The sequence below is a fragment of the Bidens hawaiensis genome, unplaced genomic scaffold (assembly GCF_021521415.1).
Source record: "Bidens hawaiensis isolate Kalapana, Puna unplaced genomic scaffold, B.hawaiensis_p1.1 tig00050196_1, whole genome shotgun sequence".
NCBI lineage: Eukaryota > Viridiplantae > Streptophyta > Magnoliopsida > Asterales > Asteraceae > Bidens > Bidens hawaiensis.
In genome coordinates this window covers 46,232-69,867 of record NW_027498998.1, presented here as the reverse complement: position 1 = coordinate 69,867, position 23,636 = coordinate 46,232, and the positions used below count along the sequence as shown (strand labels likewise).

The 23,636-nt window shown below is 34.1% G+C and overlaps 2 protein-coding genes and 1 pseudogene across 2 annotated transcripts; 1 reads left to right on the top strand and 2 right to left on the bottom strand.

Moving 5' to 3' along the window:
* Window positions 1-202: 202 nt before the first annotated feature.
* On the top strand, window positions 203-11,469 carry LOC143598441 (putative ubiquitin-like-specific protease 2B). The gene is made up of 16 exons (XM_077076651.1): window positions 203-416; window positions 1,127-1,365; window positions 1,474-1,555; window positions 1,645-1,694; window positions 4,829-5,014; window positions 5,102-5,156; window positions 7,520-7,628; window positions 7,852-7,983; window positions 8,329-8,523; window positions 8,631-8,686; window positions 8,768-8,861; window positions 8,936-9,026; window positions 9,099-9,203; window positions 9,813-10,220; window positions 10,735-10,770; window positions 10,852-11,469. Exons 1-16 carry the CDS (start codon window positions 260-262, stop codon window positions 11,107-11,109), a joined length of 2,253 nt encoding a protein of 750 aa, XP_076932766.1. The 5' UTR covers window positions 203-259; the 3' UTR covers window positions 11,110-11,469.
* A 608-nt stretch (window positions 11,470-12,077) lies between these two features.
* On the bottom strand, window positions 12,078-15,358 carry LOC143598437 (uncharacterized). Its single transcript, XM_077076649.1, has one exon. It carries the CDS (start codon window positions 15,356-15,358, stop codon window positions 12,329-12,331), a length of 3,030 nt encoding a protein of 1,009 aa, XP_076932764.1. The 3' UTR covers window positions 12,078-12,328.
* A 1,463-nt stretch (window positions 15,359-16,821) lies between these two features.
* LOC143598434 (uncharacterized) lies at window positions 16,822-18,436 on the bottom strand (annotated as a pseudogene).
* Between the last annotated feature and the right edge of the window lie 5,200 nt (window positions 18,437-23,636).

The following is a 23,636-nucleotide window of genomic DNA, read 5'->3' as shown; positions in this document are numbered from 1 at the left end:
AATTATCAAAATATAAGTACCAAGTTTTAAAAAAACGAAAGGTTTTATAGCATTTATTATGGGTAACAAATTGTCATCAATAACTATAAATTTTTGGTTGAAATACGTAACCATTGAAGGGTAAAAACTTAAAAAAAGGGGTTTAAATTTGGGCGTAGAAAGTTGCCGTTACACGTTACTCTTCTTCATCTTCATCTTCATCTTCATCTTCATCTTCATCGTGCTCGTTTAATCAAATTAACAAACCCTAGGTTAGGTGATGGGCACCATGTACTCGAGCAAGAAACCCAACATCAAAGAATATGATTTCGACGAATCACTCCCCGAAGAAAATACTTCTAGATGGATCATATCTCCAACCGCCAAGAAGCACAAATCTCATTCCGTTGCCAACAATTATACTTTACTCCAATCACGTATGCATTCTTCTTCTTCTTCTTCTTCTTATTATTATAAACCCTAACTTTTTCAATTTCAATTGTTATTCCACACACGTACACTGAATGATTGCTATTGTTACTTTATGATTCGTGTTGACATGATGATGATGATGATGATGATGATGATGATGATTAAATTGCTTATGCTTTTGATAATTACACTCTAATATCACTTAATTCAATCATTATTTATAGGAGCAATTGTACTAATTTGCCTTGAATTGTATTGGTTCACACTCTAAACTGACCTAACCATATTGATGATTAGGTGGATTATTATGATACACACACATATGAAGAAGACTCTAGTTTAGATTAAGTATGTTTAAAGTTAAACCATAAGTTATTATTGGCATCGGTTTGTCTTGAAATATATAGGTTCACAATCTGAATAGAACTAGAAATTATATCTGTGAAAATTGATTATCTAGTCTGAAATTTATCTTAATTATTGCTTAGTTTATGTTAATCAGACAATGTCTTTACATTCAGCCACTTTTTTTCTTTATTTCAGTGTGATAACTTTACCTATCTTTGAAATCATATTTGTGAGAATTGATTATCTAGTCTGAAATTGGTCATTATTATTGCTTACTTTATGTTAATCAGACAGTGTTTTTACAGTCAACCACTTTTTTTCTTTATTTCAATGTGATAAATTTACCTATCTACTTTTTTCCCCATAGTTGCAAGAGGGATGGATACTAGAGGAAAGAAAGTCATGAATGAAGCATTAGATGTTTGTGAAGTTGATGAACGGGCGAATGAAAGGGTGCGTCGATCAAATGCTGCTTTACAATCCAGTTCTTCAAACTTCAGTTCGAAGACTTTAATTCAATCTAAGTGTTCTGATTATTTTACTTCACATAAGGATGCCACTGGCAAGAAGGATTCGGACTGCAGCCAACGGATTGACTTGACTGATGTATTTAGCATCTGAATTTTTGTTTGTTTTATTAACGGTCAAAGGACTGTAACATAGACTTCGGAGTTGGAACAATCTAACATTTATTTAATTTGTTTTCTGTTACAGACTGAGCTCGTTTCCATAATCTCGGATGAGGATAATGAGAACGCATCTACAATGTCTTCTGATGATTTTGCAGATGCTGAAGGTATTGTACTTTTGGATTTATATTAGGCATACTATGTATCTTATCTGGTGAAAAATGTTTCTAAATACTGGTGATTGTTACTTGTTTAGGTTTATCAGGTGAAGAGGTTCTTGAGCATGGTATTACTTCACAAGAAAAGGTAAGTGCATTTGTGTTCATTCTTGAAGTTAATGAAGAAATTAATAGGTGTTCTGGTAAAAACAAATGCTTTATTTTGCTGTTTTTTCTTATGTTTGGTTGGGCACTATGGCCTGTTGTACCTTTGTGTTCACAGCTATCATATACAGTGATGTGAATTATGAATCTGATTATTGTGATATGAAGCTGATTAGGTTTCTAACCATACAAAACTAACCAAATAAGGGGACCCTGGTTTGCTTGTTCAACTTACTTGAAAGACTTCTCATCTTCTTTTCTCATTGTTTGTAGTTTATTAGGATAAACAGATAATTGTTTGGATTATTAACAATAATGTGTTTTTAGATAAAATTGTTGATAAAAGTTTTATACCTGTTAGCATTGGGCCATGATGTTGATGATGAAGATTTGCTATAGAGGTGCTGATAATGATATCAGAGGATGAGAATCAGGAGATGATAGTTAGCTTTTAGGTTTAGCTTATAATACAACCCTAAGCAGTTAATGCCAAAAAATAGCGGATATCGGTCACTGACTGATATCTGATATATCGGTTTATTGCGGTGGGATAACACCAAAAGTTATCTAATATTAATACTTAAGTCTTAATACTAAAATCACAAAAGTCAACAGTTCAAAACACAAGATAACAATAATTTTAATTTAAGACATGATTTAATCAATTAATCGAAAGCCATGAAATCATCCTTTGAGTCCACATTAACCAAATCCTCCAACTGTTGTTCAAGATCGTCCATTTCAACTGTATCATCACCATCATCTCTATAGCGTGATCTTAGGGTTAAATCAAATGGAATTGGGCTCTGGGCCAAAAAAAGGTAACGGGACTCATCTTTGGGCCAAAAAGTTTAACAAATTTGGGTAAAAAAATTTGAACTGATAAACTCGCCGATAAATCCGCTATAGCAGTAGTCAAATAGCAGCAAAATATCGGTAAATAGCGCCGCAAATATCGGAATCGATATTTGGGCCGATATTTCGACCGCTATTTTACAGATAGACCGATAACCGCTATAGCACCGATATTGATAGCATAGATACAACCTTGTATTATGAAAGTTTATAGAAGGGGTTGATTGCTATTATAGTCTTGTGTAGTTATCTTTAGCCTGTTTTTGGTCAATTTATATATATCACATATATTTTTGCACTAGTAGTGGCAAACCAGATATTTTACAAAAATCAAGGTGCTGTTTGTTTTTTAAGAGCTAAAATGTCTGCAGTCTGCGGACCACATCTGCAGACATCTGTAGCAGAAGAGGTGGACTAAATCTCTGCAGTCTGCAAGAAGAAGACTGTTTGTTTTTTAACGTCTGCAAACTGCTAAAATTATCCAACAACAATTAAAAATACATAAATCTAATATTTATACAAAATAATACAAATTGTACATAATTAAAAATAATAACATCAAAATACATCATCCAAGTTTAACATGTATGAGAATCGTTAGGCTCTTACAAACAATCTATAAAAAAAGTTCCGACATTAATCTCGTAATCAAACTGTCAAGTCCCATAAGTGTAGCCGTTGTCGAGTCTTGTCAAATCTATATAAATAAACAAATAAATACATGTTATAATAACCCGAACAACCTAAAATAGCACGTACTAACACAAACAAAAACCAAACAACATGACGCAAACTAACCCAATCACGACTCAAACTATCCCAAACCCGATAATAAGAATAAACCAAACATTTTTTTAATTAATTCATGTAAGCCCGAAACCGTATAACCCGAACACGTTTTTTAATTATTATATATGAACGCAAGAACCGAACTACTTGAACACTTTTTTTTTCCATTATAACTAAACCCGAAAACCATATATTCGAACCCAAGCCCGAACAACAAACCCAACTTGATAGTTCAAACATATAATGTATCTAAAGACATAGAACAATCAATTAACAACTCAATTAAGACTTAACAATCAATTAACAAGAATTAAATTAACAAAAACCCAATACCTTAATTGAACAAATCAATTAACAAAAACCTAAAAAAAACTAATCAATTAACATATCTAATTAACAGTTACTAAACCTGGAGAAGGCGTCGGAGCAGGCTGGATGGTGACAGGGTGGTCGGTGACGGGATGGTGTGCAGCGAGGTTGGTGGTCGGTGACAGGGTGGTGTGCAGCAGGGTTGATGGATGGCGACGTGGTGTGCAGCGGCGACTGTGGAGGAGTGGAGGCGGCGCGGTGGAGGAGTGGAGGCGGCGGTGGAAGAGTGGGTACGGTAGCGGTGAAGTGGTGGAGGAGGAGAAGTTATTTGGGAGTCTCTGATGAATGAAGAAGAAAAACTATGGAGTAAAATGGGATAGAAGAGGTGAGAAGTAACAATACCAACACTTCTAGGAGAAGAGGGCGCGCAGACGTTTTTTAATGAAACGTCTTCGGGAAAACAAACACACTGCAGAGCCCAACGTCTGCGCGCCCTCTTCTCAGTGCAGACAAAAGAGGTGGAGAAGTGCTTTTAAGGAAAAACAAACAGCACCCAACTCTTGTAAAATGTTGAAGAGGTTTGTGGTGGGATGGAATTAGAAATTCTGTTTTTCCAGATTTTTTAGATGATAACTATCATATCTAATTGAAATTACCAAAATACCCATTACATGTTTGACATGTGATGGAGCTTAACAGCATTTAACCTGTAATGAAACTGTGAAAGCAGGAGTAGTATAATTTTTTTAAGTTTATGGGCTGCTTTGTGTGTGTGTGTGTGTATTTGACATACTATAGGGACAAAAGCATATTTTTTAAGATAGCTTTTAGCATTAACTATCAGTTTGAGATAAACATAAGTTAGGATAAACATGAATTAGATATCAACAGGGTTTTGTTTCGTATGTATGTATAAATATATAAGCATTTTTTATCATCAATCAATAGAAACAACATAGCCTTTCAATTTTTGCATTTTTTTATTGAATATAAGCATTTTACTTTTATATCAATCAATAGAAACAACATAATCTTTAATTTTCTCAGTTTTTTAATTAAATCATAAGATTAGACTCTGGTCCTTGCAATATTTTCTTTTCCAGCACTAGTAAAATTGAAATAATGATTTTCGGATCTTGTTTTCTTTTTTGTGGGATTATGCAGGAATCCAGTGTTGTCGTCAACCCAGAGCGTGTTACATATGGAAGAAGCTGTTATGCGAATGCGCAGCTGACTTTCTTTTGCAGTTCCATCAAGCTTGATGTTTCAGAGGAAGGGGCCACTGGTTGTTTTACTTTTGAATGGAAGACTGAAAATCTTATTAGTATTGAGTCACGATGGTTGGAATCTGTGAGTTTATAGCCTCAATTTTTTGATTTTTTAGTTTGTTTTTTAGTACTTCTATGAATTTTGAAGTAACTGTTATTTATTATTTAGTTTATAAAAGCCGAGGTCTGCCTTCGTATCAAGTCGGAGCACAGTCAAAAGCCAGGTATTTGCATCTTCAAGAATTCTTTTTTGTATTACTTTTTAAAATACGTTATATCAAGTATGCATTTGTTAAAACAAACATCCACTTATAGGTAACAAATAGTATCGAGTTTCCATATGGTCTCTTAAATTTAAATGTTACTGATAAGAGTTTGGAATTGGAGTGGTTGTGCTTATAATAACAGGCAGTTTTTGTTTCCTGGTATGAATTAATGATGACTTCTACATATTGATGTATTAAAAAATACTTAGTCAATGGTACTTGGTATACATGTTTGTATATTTCATTGGTTAATCAGTCCCCATATATGAGATAATTCATTTTTACTTTCTTGCATGTGCACTTTTAATGTAAAGCAACAAACATTAAAAACTTATCATTGCCACATGAATTTCTTGTTTTCTAAATATTGCCTTATTATGCATAACATGGAATGAGAATGCTACGTTGGATGTGTGGGCACACAAGGCTAGACCGAATAAGAAACGTTGTGTTTCGCGAGAGATTAGGGGTGGCGAACATAGCAGACAAGATAAGAGAGTGGAGATTGAGATGGTTTGGACATGTAAAGAGAAGACAGACGACGAATCCTGTTAGATCCGTAGAAAACATTACTATAGAGGGGAGGAGGGGTAGAGGACGACCGAAATTGACTTGGGATGAGAGGATTAGGCATGATTTGATAGACCTAAACCTCTCCGAGGACATGGTTGAGGATAGGAATTCGTGGAGAAGTAGAATTAAAGTTAAGGATTTTTAGAGAGAATTGAATACCTTAGGGCTTAGACTTAACTTATTTAGTCCACATACCATAATGGTATTTCCCTTGCATATATTATTATTATTATTATTATTATTATTATTAGCTTTTATATAGCTGTTAAACTGTGATCTTATTATTAATATTATATAATAATATTAATATTAATATTAATATTATTATAATTAGTAGTAGTTTTTATATAACTGTTAAAATTTGATTTCCTTTATTTTGCTTTATTTTCCTTTATTTTGCTTCATACGCATGTTCTTAGAGCCGAGGGTCTCTCTGGAAGCCACCTCTTTATTCCTTTGGATAGAGGTACGGTGTGCCTACATCCCACCCTCCCCAGACCCTACTTATAGCTTTGCTGTCGGTGGGATTTTACTGGGCATGATTGATTGATTGATTGATATGCATAACATGGAAAATGGGAAGGATAGTTCCTGTTTCTGTCAGTATGAACTGTTATTTTTACATGCCCATGTAGTTGGATAATCAGATTGTTCTATATAGCCTTGTTTATTTCAATATTCATCTAGGCTAACATTGAACGTTTGATATGTTAATACTCTATATGTTTATGATAAATACTTAGTTTTTTTTTTTTGGAAATTTATGCAAGTTCATATTTTGTGAATCATGACAAAAGCTTCAGTGGTGTACAAGTTAACTAAAATGTACAGATACTTTGTAATCACGAGGCACCATTTCTACTCTTTGTATTTTTGTTAGTCAACCCTCTTTTGGGCTCTTCGCAAGTATGTTTAGGCATTAGGTTTTGTTTCTTAATTTTTCCATTTGATTGTTGCTAGAAAGTTCAGATGCCTTTAAGTGACCTACTGAACTGAACTGAACTGTGACTGAATACCTCTCTGTTAAAGAATAAGGATTATTTAGTGAATATGAAGGTTTGTATTTAGAATATTGTTAGGGATCTAATTTGAGGGAATTGATTTGATTCTTTTTTATCTTTTCAGAATATTTGTGTATATATCATGTGTACGGCTGTATTCAGAGTGAACAAAAAGTTCATTTCAGTCTCTTATCCAAAATAAGTTTCTAATTATATGTACAGTTTGTATTTGTGATTAGCATAGGGTAAAACCAGATAACTGGGATTCATGTAGGGTATCATACAATTTATGTCCAGCTTGATATGTATTGAGAGTTTTAAGTGTGCTTGAGTGTTATTTTTTTGTTACGGTACACTTGAGATGCTTTTGTAAACTAAAATGCACATGGGATATCTAAAGGTTAGAAAAACGAAGTATACACTTTTTTACTAATTGGGCAAAGGTTTGTAAACAATAGTACATGAATCATTAATCTCTCCCAATTCTGAAGGACATGCCTTCTGAATTTCGGTTATTCACCCCTAAGCCATATACTTATACTTATGTATTATCAACGGTAGCAACTGGGTGCTATTTGTATATTTATGCACGTATTGTAAAGCATGCACTTATAGTTGCATCTTAGGGAACATACATATATGTTTACCTCTTAGCTTCGAGCGTGTCTAGTTTTCTAACTTCTTATCCGTGCCTATACAATTAAATATAGTTGTAGGTCGTAACATGGTTTTAAAGCAATTTTGCAGGCATTTTGGAGGTGAAGTTGACTGTTATTGACTCTGGTTGGAGTAATACGCAAGATCTTATCAAATCTCTGGATGGACAATATAAGGAAAAATGGGATGTTGATCTTGAGTGAGTTATTTGCCTCCCTTATTCAAGTATACCTTATTTTTACAAACTAGGATATCTTGCATTGTATGTGTGGCATAGCGTTAACCATATGTATTTTATAATAGTCTTTATATCACGTGGCTCATGAATTATAGATAATGTTGGCTGTACATCATTAATGCGTGACGTAATTGTTTACATGTATCTGGGAGTTGACATTTTTTTGTTTTTAACTGTTTTACAGTTCATATGAGCTGTTTGAAGATATTGCATATTTGGAAGGGGGTTGTGATTCTATAGCTATTTCTAAGAGAGACTTTCAGCTTCTGCAGCCCGAAAAGTTTTTAAATGATACCATTGTTGACTTCTATATTGAGTGAGTTTTTTTCTACAACTTCATATTTTTGGTAACAGAATGGGCAGGTTCAGTTGGGAAACGTTTTTTGCATTCTTTTCTTTAACTTAATTAACAATTAATGTATTAGTATAATTAACATCAACTGTTATTATACTACATTATTATAATGATAACCAAATTTTTTTTAATAGAGCAAGTTTTAAAATGTTAAAAGTGTTCAAAGTACACTAAGGGTCAGAGATGTTTTGACTTTCAATTTCCAGCAAATTTTCTAAAGATTGTTTATTTAACACCTTTAACATGTTTGTAAATTGTAACTACTTTATCTAGAAGTTTAAATAACAAAATTTAATTTATTGATAGATATCTGAAGAAGATCAAACCTGCTGAAGCAAGAGTTCATTTCTTCAATAGCTTTTTCTTTAGAAAGCTGGCAGATTTTGATGATAATCAATCAAGATCTATTGACTTCAAAGAAGCTTTCCAGAGAATTCGTAAGTGGACGAAGAAAGTGGATATTTTTCAAAAGGATTACATTTTTATTCCCGTAAACTTCAGGTGAGATTTTAGCCAGCATTCAAGTATATCAGTCATTGTCATCAAATGTCCCACTTTGACCCGTGCACTAATAAATGGGTCCATGTCGGATGTCTTTTATATCACAGGTTGCACTGGAGTTTGATCATTATTTGCCATCCTGGTGAAGTAATGAATTTCACTGGTAATTCTTTTATTTGATTGTGAACTTCATATTAGTTTGAATGTTTTGGCCCTTTTATTAATATAGCTAACACTTGTGCAGATGATGAAATGGAGAACTCACTTAAAGTTCCATGCATTTTGCACATGGACTCTATTAAAGGAAGCCACAGAGGCCTTGATCAGTGTATCAAATGGTAAGCTTGAGCTACCTAGAATCTCTGCATGATAATATTTTTTTGTGCATTTAGCTTAATATGCTTAATTACAGTTATCTGTGGGAAGAATGGAAGGAGAGGAATAGTCATGTCTCAGAAAATATTCCAGCAAAGTTGAAGGATTTGCGGTTTATTCGTCTTGAGGTAATTAATTTATATATTAAAAAACCATAGGAGTTTGTTTTTATTTTACCTTGTACTTTTGGTTTTATTCAGGTACCGCAGCAAGAGAATTCATATGACTGTGGGCTATTTATGCTTCATTACATGGAACTTTTTTTGAAACAGGCTTCCAATGACTTCAACCCATTAAACAACTTTGTGAGTGATTTATGATGCATTCTGTTTTTGGGTCATTAAGCCAAACCGACTTAAAAAAGGGATCTCTCTAGTCTCTAGGCTTGTAAATGACCCGAACGGACACGAACAAGGCCTGTTTGTGTTCGGTCATTTAACTTTAATCGATCACGAACAATTAAGTTAATAGAGCTTCTTGTTCATGTTCGTTCGTTAGAAAAAACACGAACAGTTAAATGAATGAGTTTCTTGTTTGTGTTCGTTTGTTTAGTAAATGAGTGTGCTCATGTTTGTTTTTGTCCGTTCGTTAATAGAATAAATGAATGGTTCACGAACGTAAACAAACAGACAAGTAAACGAATGAACATAACTGAGAAAACACTAATTAAAAGTAAACATGTACATTAATATGTTCGACCTAACAACTTGATAAAACTTTTATTAAGTTGCTAGACTAAATTATAATTGCTGGTATTTTAATCTCATAAAGCGGGAATAAATTATAATGGGTCTATAACTTTTTAATGAATACGTAAACAAAAGAACAAACTTAAACGAGCGTAAATGTGATACACACTCATGTTTGTTCATTTTTAGGCAATGACTGCAAATAACAATAATGGCTGTTTTCAGATCAGTGCAGATTGGTTTTTACCTATGGAAGCTTCTTTAAAGCGGGCTCGTATCAAAAGATTAATATTTGAACTTACCAAAAGTAATGGTCAGCAAGGTTCGTCACCTAAAGCGTCTTATGGGCTCAGGGATGAAGACGATGATGAAGAAGAAGCTGATGTACAGATTCTCAATGAAGCTTGCAACTCTAAGGAAACATTTGATAGTGCATCTGGTACTTGTGACAAATCAACAGATGTTGCACCATTAATGGTTGAACGTCTGAGAAGTGCCAACATGGATATGGATGGTGACATCGATGGAGAATTGTCATTGGTTGCTGAGAATGAGCAGGAGAATCATGGGCAGATGGTTTTGTATGATCCCTCTATCTATGATCCCTCTATCGTTGCCGTGCCACCAACAAAGGTAGTCCTCCACTCGTACATTTTGCTCTTGTGATACCTAAGATAGTTATATTCTGGATTGCTCCAATTTTTTTCTTCTAATTCTCAGTGTATCCTGTGAAACACTAGGTACAAATGTGTTATGTATTTGTCCCGCTTCTCTATTTACCATTTGTTCTGTATTAAACACGGCTCTATGTATGTTTACATACATGTATGTATGCATGCATAAATGTATGTGTATATCAGGGCATGCTCTTTTTAGAATAAATCTTATTTTGGGAAATACGAGGACTGCATAAAGCACTTGTACCTAGTGTATTGATGATTTAATGAAATAGTGAGGAGGTGGTTGTGTAACCGTTTTTACATCGCATTTAACTAAAACATACACGTGCGTTATGCGATTCTTGTAGTTCTCAACGTATTCCTGATTCTGAAATGGATGTACGTTAGTGTGTGTGTGTGTATACTTATGCATATGCGTTTTACTACCTCCCAAGATGCACAGCTGACATTTTGCATTATTTAAACAGGAAACCGATGAAACAGAAGACCTTGCTGACCAACAGGTATCCATAGTTCCCGAGACTAACAAGATAAACCCGTTTGTAAACTGTATTAACAAGTCGATGAATTCATTACAATTAAAGGAAAAGTCAGGGGGAGACAAGGATGTGTTTGAATCTCATGTTGTTGAAGATTCTGATGATGATGTGAAAGAAACATGTTATGTAGAAGATTCTGGTTCAGACAATGATCCAGGTGACTTCTATATCTGTGACATTGATGCTTCTTCTTCGGGTTTCAAAGACGTTGAAGAAATTGTTTTTAAAGAAGAGACTTCCAAAAGAAGGCATATGAGGCGTGTGGTTTCTGGTGCAAGAAAAAGACTTAGGAAAAGCTCATAGACAATATCATTTGTGTGGATTTTGGTTACTACAGAAGTCGCAGGTTATTATGAAACCGACTTCTTTTCTTATGTAAATGAAAATTCTTCATGAAGGTTTATTTCTTCTTCAAATATATCAAAGTTGTCCGCTCTAAAAAGAGTGTTTATTTCCACATGAATTGATTGAATGTTTTATCTTGTGATTTAGTACTTGAGTTGGAATTGGAAGTCTTCTTTAGTTGAAGTTTGATTTGACTTAAATTGAGCAGTAAAGTTTTTTAGTCAGTCTCAAATAGCGCGTGAGGTGAGTTCGACTCACTTGCGCGCGTCTTTGAATAGAATACTAAGCTTTGAAGCTGAAGAAAAGGGCATGTTCATTTTGCTATAATTGTGTTTGACAAGCGTTAGTTTATCAAACCATTAGGCATTGGGTATAATTGTTAGTTTGTTGAAAGTTGACTGTTGAGTTATTGAGTCAAATATCACGAACATACAATTGAACGAAATTTCATGTTTGTTCGTTATGGAAATGTCATTGTTCATGGCTATGCGTATATTTCCTAACGAACGAACGACATATACGGACATTTTAATTCTCATAGATTGGCATGATCAACTAAAATAAATGTGAAGCTATCTATGTATTATTTAAAAATACATAGACATAACATTATAAACATAGTTTTCCCAAGATAATCTCATAGGTGGAATGGATCCATAAATAATGGGAGTACGGTTCTTTTTGTGAAAGGGTTATATTTATAAGTGCATGATTGTGGGGTCTTGAATCAATTGAATTGTTCGAATAGTATAAGATATGTGACAAATTCAAAAAGTATAAGATAGTTCTTTTTTTACATTTGCCCCAATTGATTTTTAACAACTAAACATCTCAATTTATCAAGTCTTCAAAGTTATTTTTGGGATTTTTAATCATTAAAAATGTATTTTTAACACACATACAAAAAAGAAGATTCAAAAAGGTAGCATACATTAAAATGTTCTTTCATTTTACAAAAGAAAAGGGTATAAGCATTGTTTCTGATTTCAACGTAGATGAACAGTTAAAATATGACATGACATCAAACATATAAGAATTATAAAATCTGGCGTGGTATGCTAAAAACTCCAACATTACAAAGTTTGACAAGCACATCTAAAAACCAATTTTATGTGGTGGGACAACAAACACCACATGATACAATTTGACGAAGAATCACTCTACCATATTATATGTTCTAACACCTCTGCAACATCTTTTCTAGCATTCCAGTTAACTCAACATCCTTAGCATACTCTTCCATCTGTTTGGATGCTGTTTTCATTTGAAATACCAAATCATCCTTATGGAATGTCATCTTTTTAAATTCTTCACATAAAGCTTGGTTTTGAGACTCGAGATTACTCACTATATTCACCAGACGCGTTTTTTCATCAGCAAGATTTTTGTTCTCTAACTTGTTGACTCGCAGCAGCTCTTCTAGTTCTTCTGCTCGATGAGTTGACTTCAACAAAGACTCGCCTTTGACTTTGACACTCTCAAATAAACCGAATAGTTCATTCTCGAGTTTATTTTTCTCTTCAAAGATCATTGAAGCGTTCGTCTTCTCTTTCATAAGTTCTTCTATCCTCCGGTTTTGAGCCTCAAGATTATTCACCAAACGTGTATTCTCGTCCATCAGATTTTTGATTTCTAACTTGTTGACTCGGAGCAAGTCTTCTAGAGCTTCCACTTGTTTAGTTGACTTTAACAAAGACTCGTCTTTGACTTTGGCTTTCTCACATAAACCAGAATATTCATTCTCCAGTTTCTCTTTCTCTTTCATAAGTTCTTCTATCCTCCGGTTTTGATCCTCGAGACTGTTCACCAAACGTGTATTCTCATCCATCAAATTTTCAGTTTCTAATTTGTTGACTCGCAGCAAATCTGCTAATTCTTCTGCTTGTTGAGTTGACTTCAACAAAGACTCTTCTTTGACTTTGAGTTTCTCACATAAACCGGATAATTCATTCTCCATTTTCTGCTTTTTTTCCAAGATCAATGTCATCTCGTTCATAAGTTCTTCTATCCTCTGATTTTGAGCCTCAAGATTACTCACCAAACGCATATTCTCATCCTTAAAATTTCCGGTTTCTAATTTGTTGACACGCAGCAAGTCTTCTGCTCGTTGCTTTGACTTCAACAAAGACTCTTCTTTGACTATGATTTTCTCATATAAACCGGATAATTCATTCTCCAGTTTCTGCTTTTCTTCAAAAATCATTAAAGCATCTGTCTTTTCTTTCAAAAGTTCTCCTATCCTCTCGTTTTGAGCCTCAATATTATTCACCAAACGCGTATTCTCGTTCACCAGATCTTTCGTTTCTAATCTGTTGACTCGCAACAACTCTTCCAGTTCATCTGCTCGATTAGTTAACTTCAACAAGCATTCATCTTTGACTTTGACTTTCTCGCACAAACAAGAAAACTCATTCTCCAATTCTCCTATCTTCTTCTTTTTCTCTTCTACAACCATTAAAAGTCTCTTTATGCAGCTTTCTTTTTCTTCAATAATTTCTAAGTTCTTTTCTTTCTCCTTTTTTTCGGCTTCTGTTCTTACTGTAACCAATGTTTGCAGTAAACCAAGTTTTTGCTGCAAATCAACAAGATTTTCATTTTGCTCATTTACTTTATGTAATAGTCTCTGATTCTCTGTTTCAAGTTCCACATTCTGGCTTTCAACAAACAGTTTCCCTTTCTCCAGTTCAACTAATTTCTGTGATAAAACATCTTTACTACTTTCACCATCATGATTTTGAGAATTATCCTTTTGCTTTCTGGATGGTTCAGCAAGCACTCGCTGTTTCAAAACATCAATTAACTCAACTTTCTTCACCAATTCCTCTTTTAGATGTAATATCATATCTTCATTTTCTGTGATTTTTTGCTCCAATTTTCTATAAGTTTCTGAAAACTGTGTCTTCAATACAAGAACTACTGTAGACATTTCTTCATTTTGAATTTCTTGCAAGGAATAACAAGATTTCAACTCCTCTTCTAGTTGCTTAACTTGTTTAACCTGACCTTTCACTTCGGTTGAATAATAATCTATCTCTTTTCTTAACTTTTCTAACTCAGATTGCATTTCGACTTCTCGTTTCAATCTCTCACTACACTTTTTATGCACTTGTTCCAAACTGTTGTATTTCTTTTGAAGCTTCTTCAACGAACCCGCATTCCCGCTGTTAATTTGAGATTCTTGAAACTCTTTAACAGATGCAGTCAGATCCTTATTCTCCAGTTCCAAACACTCCAATTTATATCTCATTTCTTTGGATAACGAGTCTTTTGCAGCCAAACTGTCTCTTAAGTTTGCAACCTCTTCGTCCCGTTTATGAGACAGTTTTTCGATTGTCAACTTTGCTTCATTACACTCGGAGAAAATATCATCAAAACGAGATTTGTATTCTGAAATCTCGACTTCCAACAGCTTCTTATTGCTTTCTTCATGTGCTAAAGCTTGGTTGCATATTGACAGTTGAGTCTGAAGGTTTTCGGATGTTCTTGTTTGGGAATCAAGATTGGTTTGCAGTGAGCAAATCTCGTTTAGCAATAATGATTTTTCATTCTCCCATTCGGTTTTACTGGATTTGAAATTATCTTGAAGCTTTTTATGCGCTTCTTCAAGATGTTGAAACTGTTCGTTTTTCCACTTTAACTGATCTTGAACATCTCTATATTCTTCTTCAAGTTTGCTTATCACCTCGTCTCTTTGAATCAGATCCTTGGTCGTCTGAGCTTTGTTAGAAAGTTCTAGAATTTTCTTATCTTTGAGTGATATAGCTTTCTTGAGATCTTCAATCTCCAAGTTGCTCGCGTCAACTTTTAATTGCAAAGAATCTGAAACTGTTTTTGCTTCTTCTAAAGCCAAGACGAGTTCTTTGTTTACTGCCTCAAACTTTAGAACTTTTTCTGCGTATTCAAACCGAAGCTTTTCATGTGCAGAATTTAGGTTTTTGAAAGCCGATTCTTTTTTTTGGAAGCTTGATTTGAGGTCTTGATGGAGCTGACTCAGTGTAGATAACTCCTCTGATTTGGTACTTAGTTCTTGGCCTTGTTTTTCAGATTGCAATTTTGCTTCCTGAAGTTTGGTTATTACTTCATCCTGAGCTCTTTTCAAGTTCTTACATAACTCTGCCTTGATTTGAAGTTGTTCCTCAAGTTTTTCTTTTTGTGCTCTAACGTCTTCTAGTTCTTCAAGAACATCCGTTCCGTTAGCATTTGTCATTGTAATGCTTCCTGTTTGATTATAACAAAAGAGACCACCATCAATCAGCTGATTACAAAATTCTAGTCAGTTATAAACATTTATGTTACATTTCTACATCTGTAGAAACTAACATTATTTATAAATAATCAAACAAAATTATGAAATTACAAATTAGTTCCCTATATGCATCTTAACATCCATATAACTATAATCCAATTCAAATATATCCCAAAGTGAACATAACTCATTCATCTGACAATTAATATCATACTTGATGTTGAAACCTTGTCAATTTAACATCAAAATCAAACATAACACCCGCCTCCCAACCAATCAACAGCCACAGTCACAGCCGGAACCCGCTGCCAGCGGCACACTCAAAACTTTATTTTTGAGTATTACTGATTTAAAAAAAAAAAAAAATCCGAAACCCGTTCTGTCCCGTTCCGACCCTAAGGTGTTCCAACCCAAACCAAAACAACCCAAATTTTTTTAACCTGTTCCAACACCCGTTTCAACCATAACCCATTTCGACCCATGACCTTTTCGACACAACTCATTTGCCAACTCTAATTAAAACCTATACATGTGTCAGAAATCGTACACATCCTACTTCTACGCAAGTCCTACAAACCCTAGATCCAACGAATTTTAAACAATTATTTATCGAAACACAAGATGAAGAAACCCTAGAACTAGAAACAAATCAGTCAGATACTTGCGTGTTAATTATTAAACGTCACTGAATGCAATAACAATTTCATACCTGAAACTCAATCAAACAAATCTTCAACCAGAGTTTGAAGTTTGAGTTTGAATTTGGTTGTTTGAATCAAAGCTTTAACATTTTTTTTCTTTTGTTTGCTTTTTTCCTTTTATGTAATTTTGAATTGAATTTTGCCCGCCTTGTATTGTATTGTATTGTATTGTAGTGTATTGTATTGTAGTTTGACTCTATGGAGCTAGTTAGTTACACAAACGGTCCTTCATCTTTCTCAAAACATGCAGATTTCATCCAAACATGATATTTACTTTCTAATTAATTAAACTAGGTTGTTACCCGGCGCGTTGCGTCGGGGCGCACCGGGCAGTTATGTGTTGGTTACCCGGCTACTTTATTTACGACATCAAAACTAAACCAAAAAATAATTCATCAAATTAACGTATTAAAAACTAAAACACCACATACCTTATTTTTTCATTGGTTGGTTTAGTATGAAATCTATAAATTCAAAAATCTATTTTCTATATAAAAAACCAAGAAAACAAAAAAAAAACAAGAAAACTTGCTTCAAGAAGGCTCAAACTTGAGACTTGCAAGTTGCAACGATACAACACCATAACCACAACAGCTTATTTTTTTTGTTACTTTTAAATGAAACAAAATACTAAAGCAAAAAAACCAAAAAGGCGCATATAAGACTATCCCCATCAACAATCTCACAATCTCAATATCACATTATAAAATTAATTTTTCTCTCTTCAATCTACAAAATTTAACCCACTCCAATCTTTTACTCCCATTAACAACCCAATCTCATCCTTTTTTTATTAAATAAATTCAATTTATAATTAGTTTTGATTAACTATATAAATATAATTAAGTAATTATATATTTTTTAAATATAAAAAACTTTAAATATATATATTAATCAAACACATTTTATAAAATAGATAAAAATAAGTTACAATAGTAGCATGAAATACAAAATTACACATATTAATGATACAAAACTACATAATTATTCATCAACACCAAATTTCTGCCATATATGCTCAATCAAATCGTTTTTTTAGAATGTTATGAGCTTCTCTATTACGAAGTTGTGCCCTATTCGTCATATAATTGGATATGCTTGCAATTCGTTCAGTAGAGTATTGAAAGAGTGGTTCATCATCTTCACTAGAACTCCTTCGTTGTCGGTTTGTAGGCCTATCATTAAGAAATTCGGATGGATCATAATAGTTAAGGTACGTGTCCCGTTCATCCTCAACAATCATATTATGCATGATGATACATGCAATCATAACTTTCCCCATGGTATCTTTGTCCCACAACTTACATGGGTGACGTAGAAATGCAAAACGAGCTTGTAGAACTCCAAATGCTCGTTCCACATCTTTTCTAGCGCCCCTCTTGATGTTTAGCGAACAACTTGTGCTTTCGAAGCTGTGGACAAGTTATTGACTTGACAAATGCGGCCCATGAAGGATATCTACCATCAGTAAGATAGTATGCCATATTATAATCCCGACCATTCAAGACGTAGCTCACATTTGGTGCCCGACCTATCAACACATCATCAAAAATAGGAGATCTTTGGAGGACATTAATGTCATTGAACGTACCCGGTGTTCCAAAGAACGCATGCCATATCCATAAGTCATATGATGCAACGGCTTCCAAAATGATTGTTGGTTTACCGCTTCGACCTGCATATTGCCCAGCCCAAGCAGTGGGACAGTTTTTCCATTCCCAATGCATGCAGTCAATGCTACCAATCATACCTGGAAATCCGCGTTCTTCCCCGGCATGAAGTAATCATCTTCATTGGGCCTTCTAAAGTATTCTTGACCAAAACATGAAATGACACCTTCAATGAACTTTAGAAGAGAATCCCTTGTTACGGTGTCACTCATTCTCAAATATTCATCTTGTGCATCTGTTGATGTCCCGTAATCCAACACTCGCATAGCGCCGGTACATTTCTGCAAGTTTGAAAGGCCTTTTCTTCCTGTAGCATCACATCTTTGTTGAAAATATACATCATTTGCGGTAACAGCGGCCACTATACGGAGGAATAATGGTTTGCGCATTCGAAATCTATGCCGAAATGTGTCTTCACCATATGTTGGGCTGTCAACAAAGTAGTCTTTCATCAAACGTTCCTCCCCATGCTCGCGTTCACGATCACAATACCTTCTTCTTGATCTAGGAGGATGATCTCCTATGATCATATTTGGCATGCTTATAATAAATTCTGTAATTATGTAATCAAGTTGCCGATTTTGCTCAGCAACCCTAGCTTCCCATTCATCAAATTCATTTGACTTAGATGAATCGGAACTCTCCGATGGGTAATCATTCAGAGACATTTTCCAAATACTTAAGAAAGGAAGAGTTATTATTGGATAATACTCTGTCAATGTTATACTCTCATTTATATAGAATAACATTAACATGATATTGGTAGATTATTTATCTAAACAAAATCTAAGCATCCAGTAACATGGTGACATGTGGAAACAAAGGTAATGTTTGGATATCTAGTTGATAACGCCAGATTATGTTATCTAAACAAAATCCAAGCAATGAGTAAAGCAGTGACACGTGGCAACGAAGATAATGTTGGATATGTAGTTGATAATGCCAGATTATTTTATCTAAACAAAATCCAAGCAATGAGTAAAATGGTGACACGTGGCAACGAATATAATGTTGGATATGTAATTGATAATGCCAGATTATTTTATCTAAACAAAATCCAAGCAATGAGTAAAACCGTGACATGTGGTAACGAAGATAATGTTGGATATGTAGTTGAAAATGCTAGATTATCTTATATATACAAAAAACTAAACATCCAGTAAAACGAAGATAATGTTGGATATATAGTACATATGCATTACAAACTAGTGAAATAGATTACATATGAAACATATTACATGCATAAAGTAAAACACACATACATAAAAACCAAATATATTACAAATGCATAACAAACCAACTAAAATTAAAACACACGGTGAACCGGATTTAATTAGACGAACCCATAGAGCTTCTTCATCAGATGACGCTTCATCATTTCTTCTTCAGGCGACAACAACGGCTTTTGCAACAGTGCTGTCAACTACATATGTTGCATTTCCTCCCGCTTCCCTTCCATTTCCTCCCGCTTCTTTTCTATTTGCTCTGGCTTCCTTTCTTCCTTTTCTTTTTCAAACTCGAGTTTTTGTTTCATGAGTTCAATTTCATCATTTCTAGTAAGGTTCAATACACGAAGCTGTTCAGTAAACTCCTCAGAAACCTTACCTTTTCCTTTTGCTTTTCTTTTGGCTGCATCTCTACCTGTTGGACGCTAAATTGTTGAACCACCACTACTTGGTGTGTCTGGGTTGGAATTGACATAGTCCCCTTCTTCGGTAGTCCTTGTTCTTTTTGTGCTTTCAGCGCTTTCTTCATCACCCACTTCACATGCAGGACGGGAACGTGTTGCATCATGGTTAATCTGTAGATCCCACCTAGGGTGCTTACACATAACTTCATTAAAAACGACAGTGTCGTTAAACTTTCCCCCATCTTGCTCGTAAATTTTATGAGCATTATTCTCAATTTCTTTCATGCTCATTCCACTTCTTCTTGCACGATATGCTGCCTTATACGCACCAACCCATTTACTCCCATTTTCGCTAAGTCAGCTAAAACGACCTTTTAATTGATTTGCATTCCTTATACCAAGCTTCTCTGGATTTTCTTCTCGAGCTGCATCATACAATTTCCTTACTTCTTCCCAAAAATGTTTTTTCTTTTTGTTTTTACCTTGAACTTTATCTTCACCAGCCAGAAACCAGGATGACATCAAAGCGACATCTTCATCAACATCCCACTTTCGAGGTTGGGTTTCTGAAATTTGTGAGGTATGTTGTGAAGTGTTTTCATTGACATGAACTTGAGTTGGATTTGAAAAAGGCTGAGAGTTTTCGTAGAATTGGGTATTGAGATAATCTTCAGAATCTCCAAGATTCATGTGAAAATTTGAAAATTGATGATTCATTGTAGGAATACGAAATCAGATAGAGATGGAAGGTGTGAGTGAATATGAAAGTTCTTATAATATTTATAGGGTTAAAATACGAATTTAGATATTTATTTTATTTTTGTGAACAAATAATGTTTGATTTTTTAGATTATAAATCTTATCCAAAAAATCTGACTAACCAATAGAAAACTAGTGGTTCAAATAAGATAATTAAAAAATATATATAATTATTTAGTGAGAATAAAATAGAAAAAAGAAAATAAAATTACATCCACTCACATTGTGACATGTGGTCACAAGTTGGCCAAATTTGAGATTGCAATCTCGTTTGAGCCACCGAACCGAACGGTGAATTAAGGCCATTTTTCTTTTTCTTTTTTTCAAAAAAGTTTGGGTTTGCAATCTTGATTACCAATGGGCATAGCCTAAGGAGGCTCAAACTCGGATGCTAGATCCTACAACAACATAATCAAACCACCACACCAGAATATAATTTATTAAACTTAGTTAGTTTAAAATATTAAAATACCAAAAAACATGCTGAAATATTAAAAAAAAATAACTTAGTGTGGCAGCCACTAATTGGGCCTATATGACATTGCTACAGTATTGCTACAGTGAAATCTAGGTTTCCTATATATATATATATATATATATATATATATATATATATATATATATATATATATAAATACTAGCGAGTTGTCCGCGCGATGCAGCGGTGTATGCACTAAAGCAAACGGTGTTAGTACGTTTGTAACCTCGCAACAGTACGTGCGTAACCTGACGGTGGTATGCATTTAACGTGGCATCGGGCGTGTAACCGGTGCCAGTAAGTGCGCCGCATAATGCCTATACGCGAGCAACCCGATATATATAGACAATGCCATCCACGTAATTGATGCTTGAACACGCATAATAGGTGGCGACAAGCATAAAACAAAGATGAAACGTACAATAATTTCAAATAAACCTTTTAGCCCAATTTTTTTACGGACCTGTTCCGACCCGAAAACGTTTTAACTCGAAGCCCGTTTTGACATGACTCTTTCGATATAAACTCATCCCGACATGAACTAAATTAACCCTTTTTGTATTAACGTGTTCCAACCCTAACCCGTTCCACCACCACTAGTCAAACATGCCTAACCCGTTGTCGGTAATAACTTGTAATCATGTAACATGTTAGTTTTTAGAAAATCAATAAACCATAGCAATACCAAACTCAAATTAAAGATAATAAAATGCTCGTTTTTATGGTGTAGTTTTTTAGAAAAAGTATTAACTTGTGAAAAAGTTACGGCCGTTAAAATGTCGTCGGGTAGTTGGTTAATAATTAGGGGGGATATATGTAACTATTTAATATATTAACAATAATTGATTGAAGTTGAGAGACCATTATTGTATATTATTTTTGAATATGCAAAGACTATTTTACCCCTATATTTTAAAAACTTTATGCATTGTTAGTTGTACAATATGCAACAAGAAAGGTACATCTTAAGCTCCTATATTATATATAACTAGCAGTAAGCCCGCACGTTGGTGCGGGTGCAACAAAGTTTTAATCTTATCACATAAATACATAATTAAATCTAGTAACAAGCCTTAGAATGATCATTTAAGATATCAACTTAAAATCGCATATTATGATCATATGGACAAAGAATGGTGGTTTGAGGAAAAAAATTGATACAGCCTAACCGCTAGATTGAAGGAACATGTTTATATATAGTGTATGCATTAAGTGTTTTACATAATCATCAACAACTTGTACATTGATGCATAGTAGACTTGTATATTAGAATTGATAAGCCGGTATTGAGCAAGTTATCAAAGCGTCGACAAAAATATGTGTGTCGCAACGGTAAGTCGGTTTTTTATGTATCATAATATATTAGAAAATATGGATACAACAAGAATATTTAATAAAGTTGTCAAATTGCGGGTTAAAGATGATGGGGCATTCACATAATAATTTTATAAATTTACAAAAGGTAATAAAAGGTAAATGGTAAAAATTGCAACTAATTAAAATAAAAATGGAAAGACACGTGATATTTAATCCCACAGTGATCCTTTTACCCCTCTTAAAGCTTATAATATGTGATTTATGAGTAGTAAAACTATTAAAATCAATACACTTACTTTTTCCTAATACTCATGCATTATACATACAAACCGGGTGTCTCTGCGATGTCGTGGAGTACGCGCGTAAACACAACATCAAACGCTTAAACGATATTAGTACGCAGCTAACCTTGCATCGACATGCGTGTAACCCAACAATAGCGTGCGTGTAACACGACATCAAGCGTGTATCCGGTGTCGTTACAATTTTCACATAACGGTTGTACATGCGCAATCCGGTGTTGGTACATGCGTAACCGGTGTCAACCAAACCTGAACCAAATTAACTTTTTGTGTATCACGTGTTTTGTTCATAACAATTTCTGACCCATGACCCGAATCCACTTGACGGGGCATGTTTCCCTCTTCTAGCTGTTAATTACATAACACGTTAAGTTTTTAATATATATATATATATATATATATGTAGCAATATCATACTCAAATTAAAGAAAATAAAATGCCCGTTTTTATGTTGTATTTTTTTTTTGGAAAAAATATTAACGTGGAAAAAGTTATGGTCGTTTAAAAGTCGTAGGGGTAGTTAATTTATAATAAGGGGTAAATGTGTAACTATTATATATATTTATAAAATGTCATCGAAATTAAAGGACTATACTTGTAAATATTTTTGAATCATATATTGTTTGATAACGGTAGATTAGATTGAAAAGTCCATAATATCCCTAAAATCTCATAAATTTATGCATTATGTGTTGTACCTTGTGCATGGTTTTATGTACCTCTTAAAATTTAAGAGGTCCCTAACTCATTTTATATATAGTATAGATATGGATATAGATATAGATATAGATGTGCAAAGTGTAAACAGTTAGTTGTAGATTTAATGGTTTTTTTCTTTTTTTTTGGTTTTATTCAAGACCACCTAAAAATTTCGGTGTTGTGATAACAAATTTTGAGAATGCATTAGACGTAAATCTATACCGGTGAACGTGATCTGCCATATGCACCTTCATATTTACTGATTTGAAACAGCGAGTGCTTGCGGAACCATCCAGAAAGCAAAAGGAAAATTCTCAAAATCATGATGGTGAAAGTAGTTAAGATGTTATATCACAAAAATTAGTTGAATTGGAGAAAGGGAAACGGTTTGTTGAAAGCCAGAATGCATTCGATAACACCGCCAAAACTTGCTAGCTGTTGCTAATCACACTCTCCTTTATAGGTTTACGTCTAATGCATTCCTAGATTTTTTATCACAACATCAAATTTTTAGGGGTGGCTTAGCTTGGAGAACAGGGCTCAAGATGCTATAAATAGGGCATTAGGTTGTCATTTATAATGGTTGATTTTTCTGTGAGCCACCACCCTAGGGGAGCTTACCCGAGGTGGATGGATCGAAGTTATGTTTTTCTCGTTCAAGATTAATAAAACTTCATAGCTTT

Coding starts and splice junctions, on each gene's coding strand:
- LOC143598437 (XM_077076649.1), bottom strand. CDS start 15,358: ATGACAAATGCTAACGGAACGGATGTTCTTGAAGAACTAGAAGACGTT.
- LOC143598441 (XM_077076651.1), top strand. CDS start 260: ATGGGCACCATGTACTCGAGCAAGAAACCCAACATCAAAGAATATGAT. Junction 7,984..8,328: donor ATTGTTGACTTCTATATTGA/GTGAGTTTTTTT, acceptor ATTTATTGATAG/ATATCTGAAGAAGATCAAAC. Junction 9,027..9,098: donor TGCGGTTTATTCGTCTTGAG/GTAATTAATTTA, acceptor GGTTTTATTCAG/GTACCGCAGCAAGAGAATTC.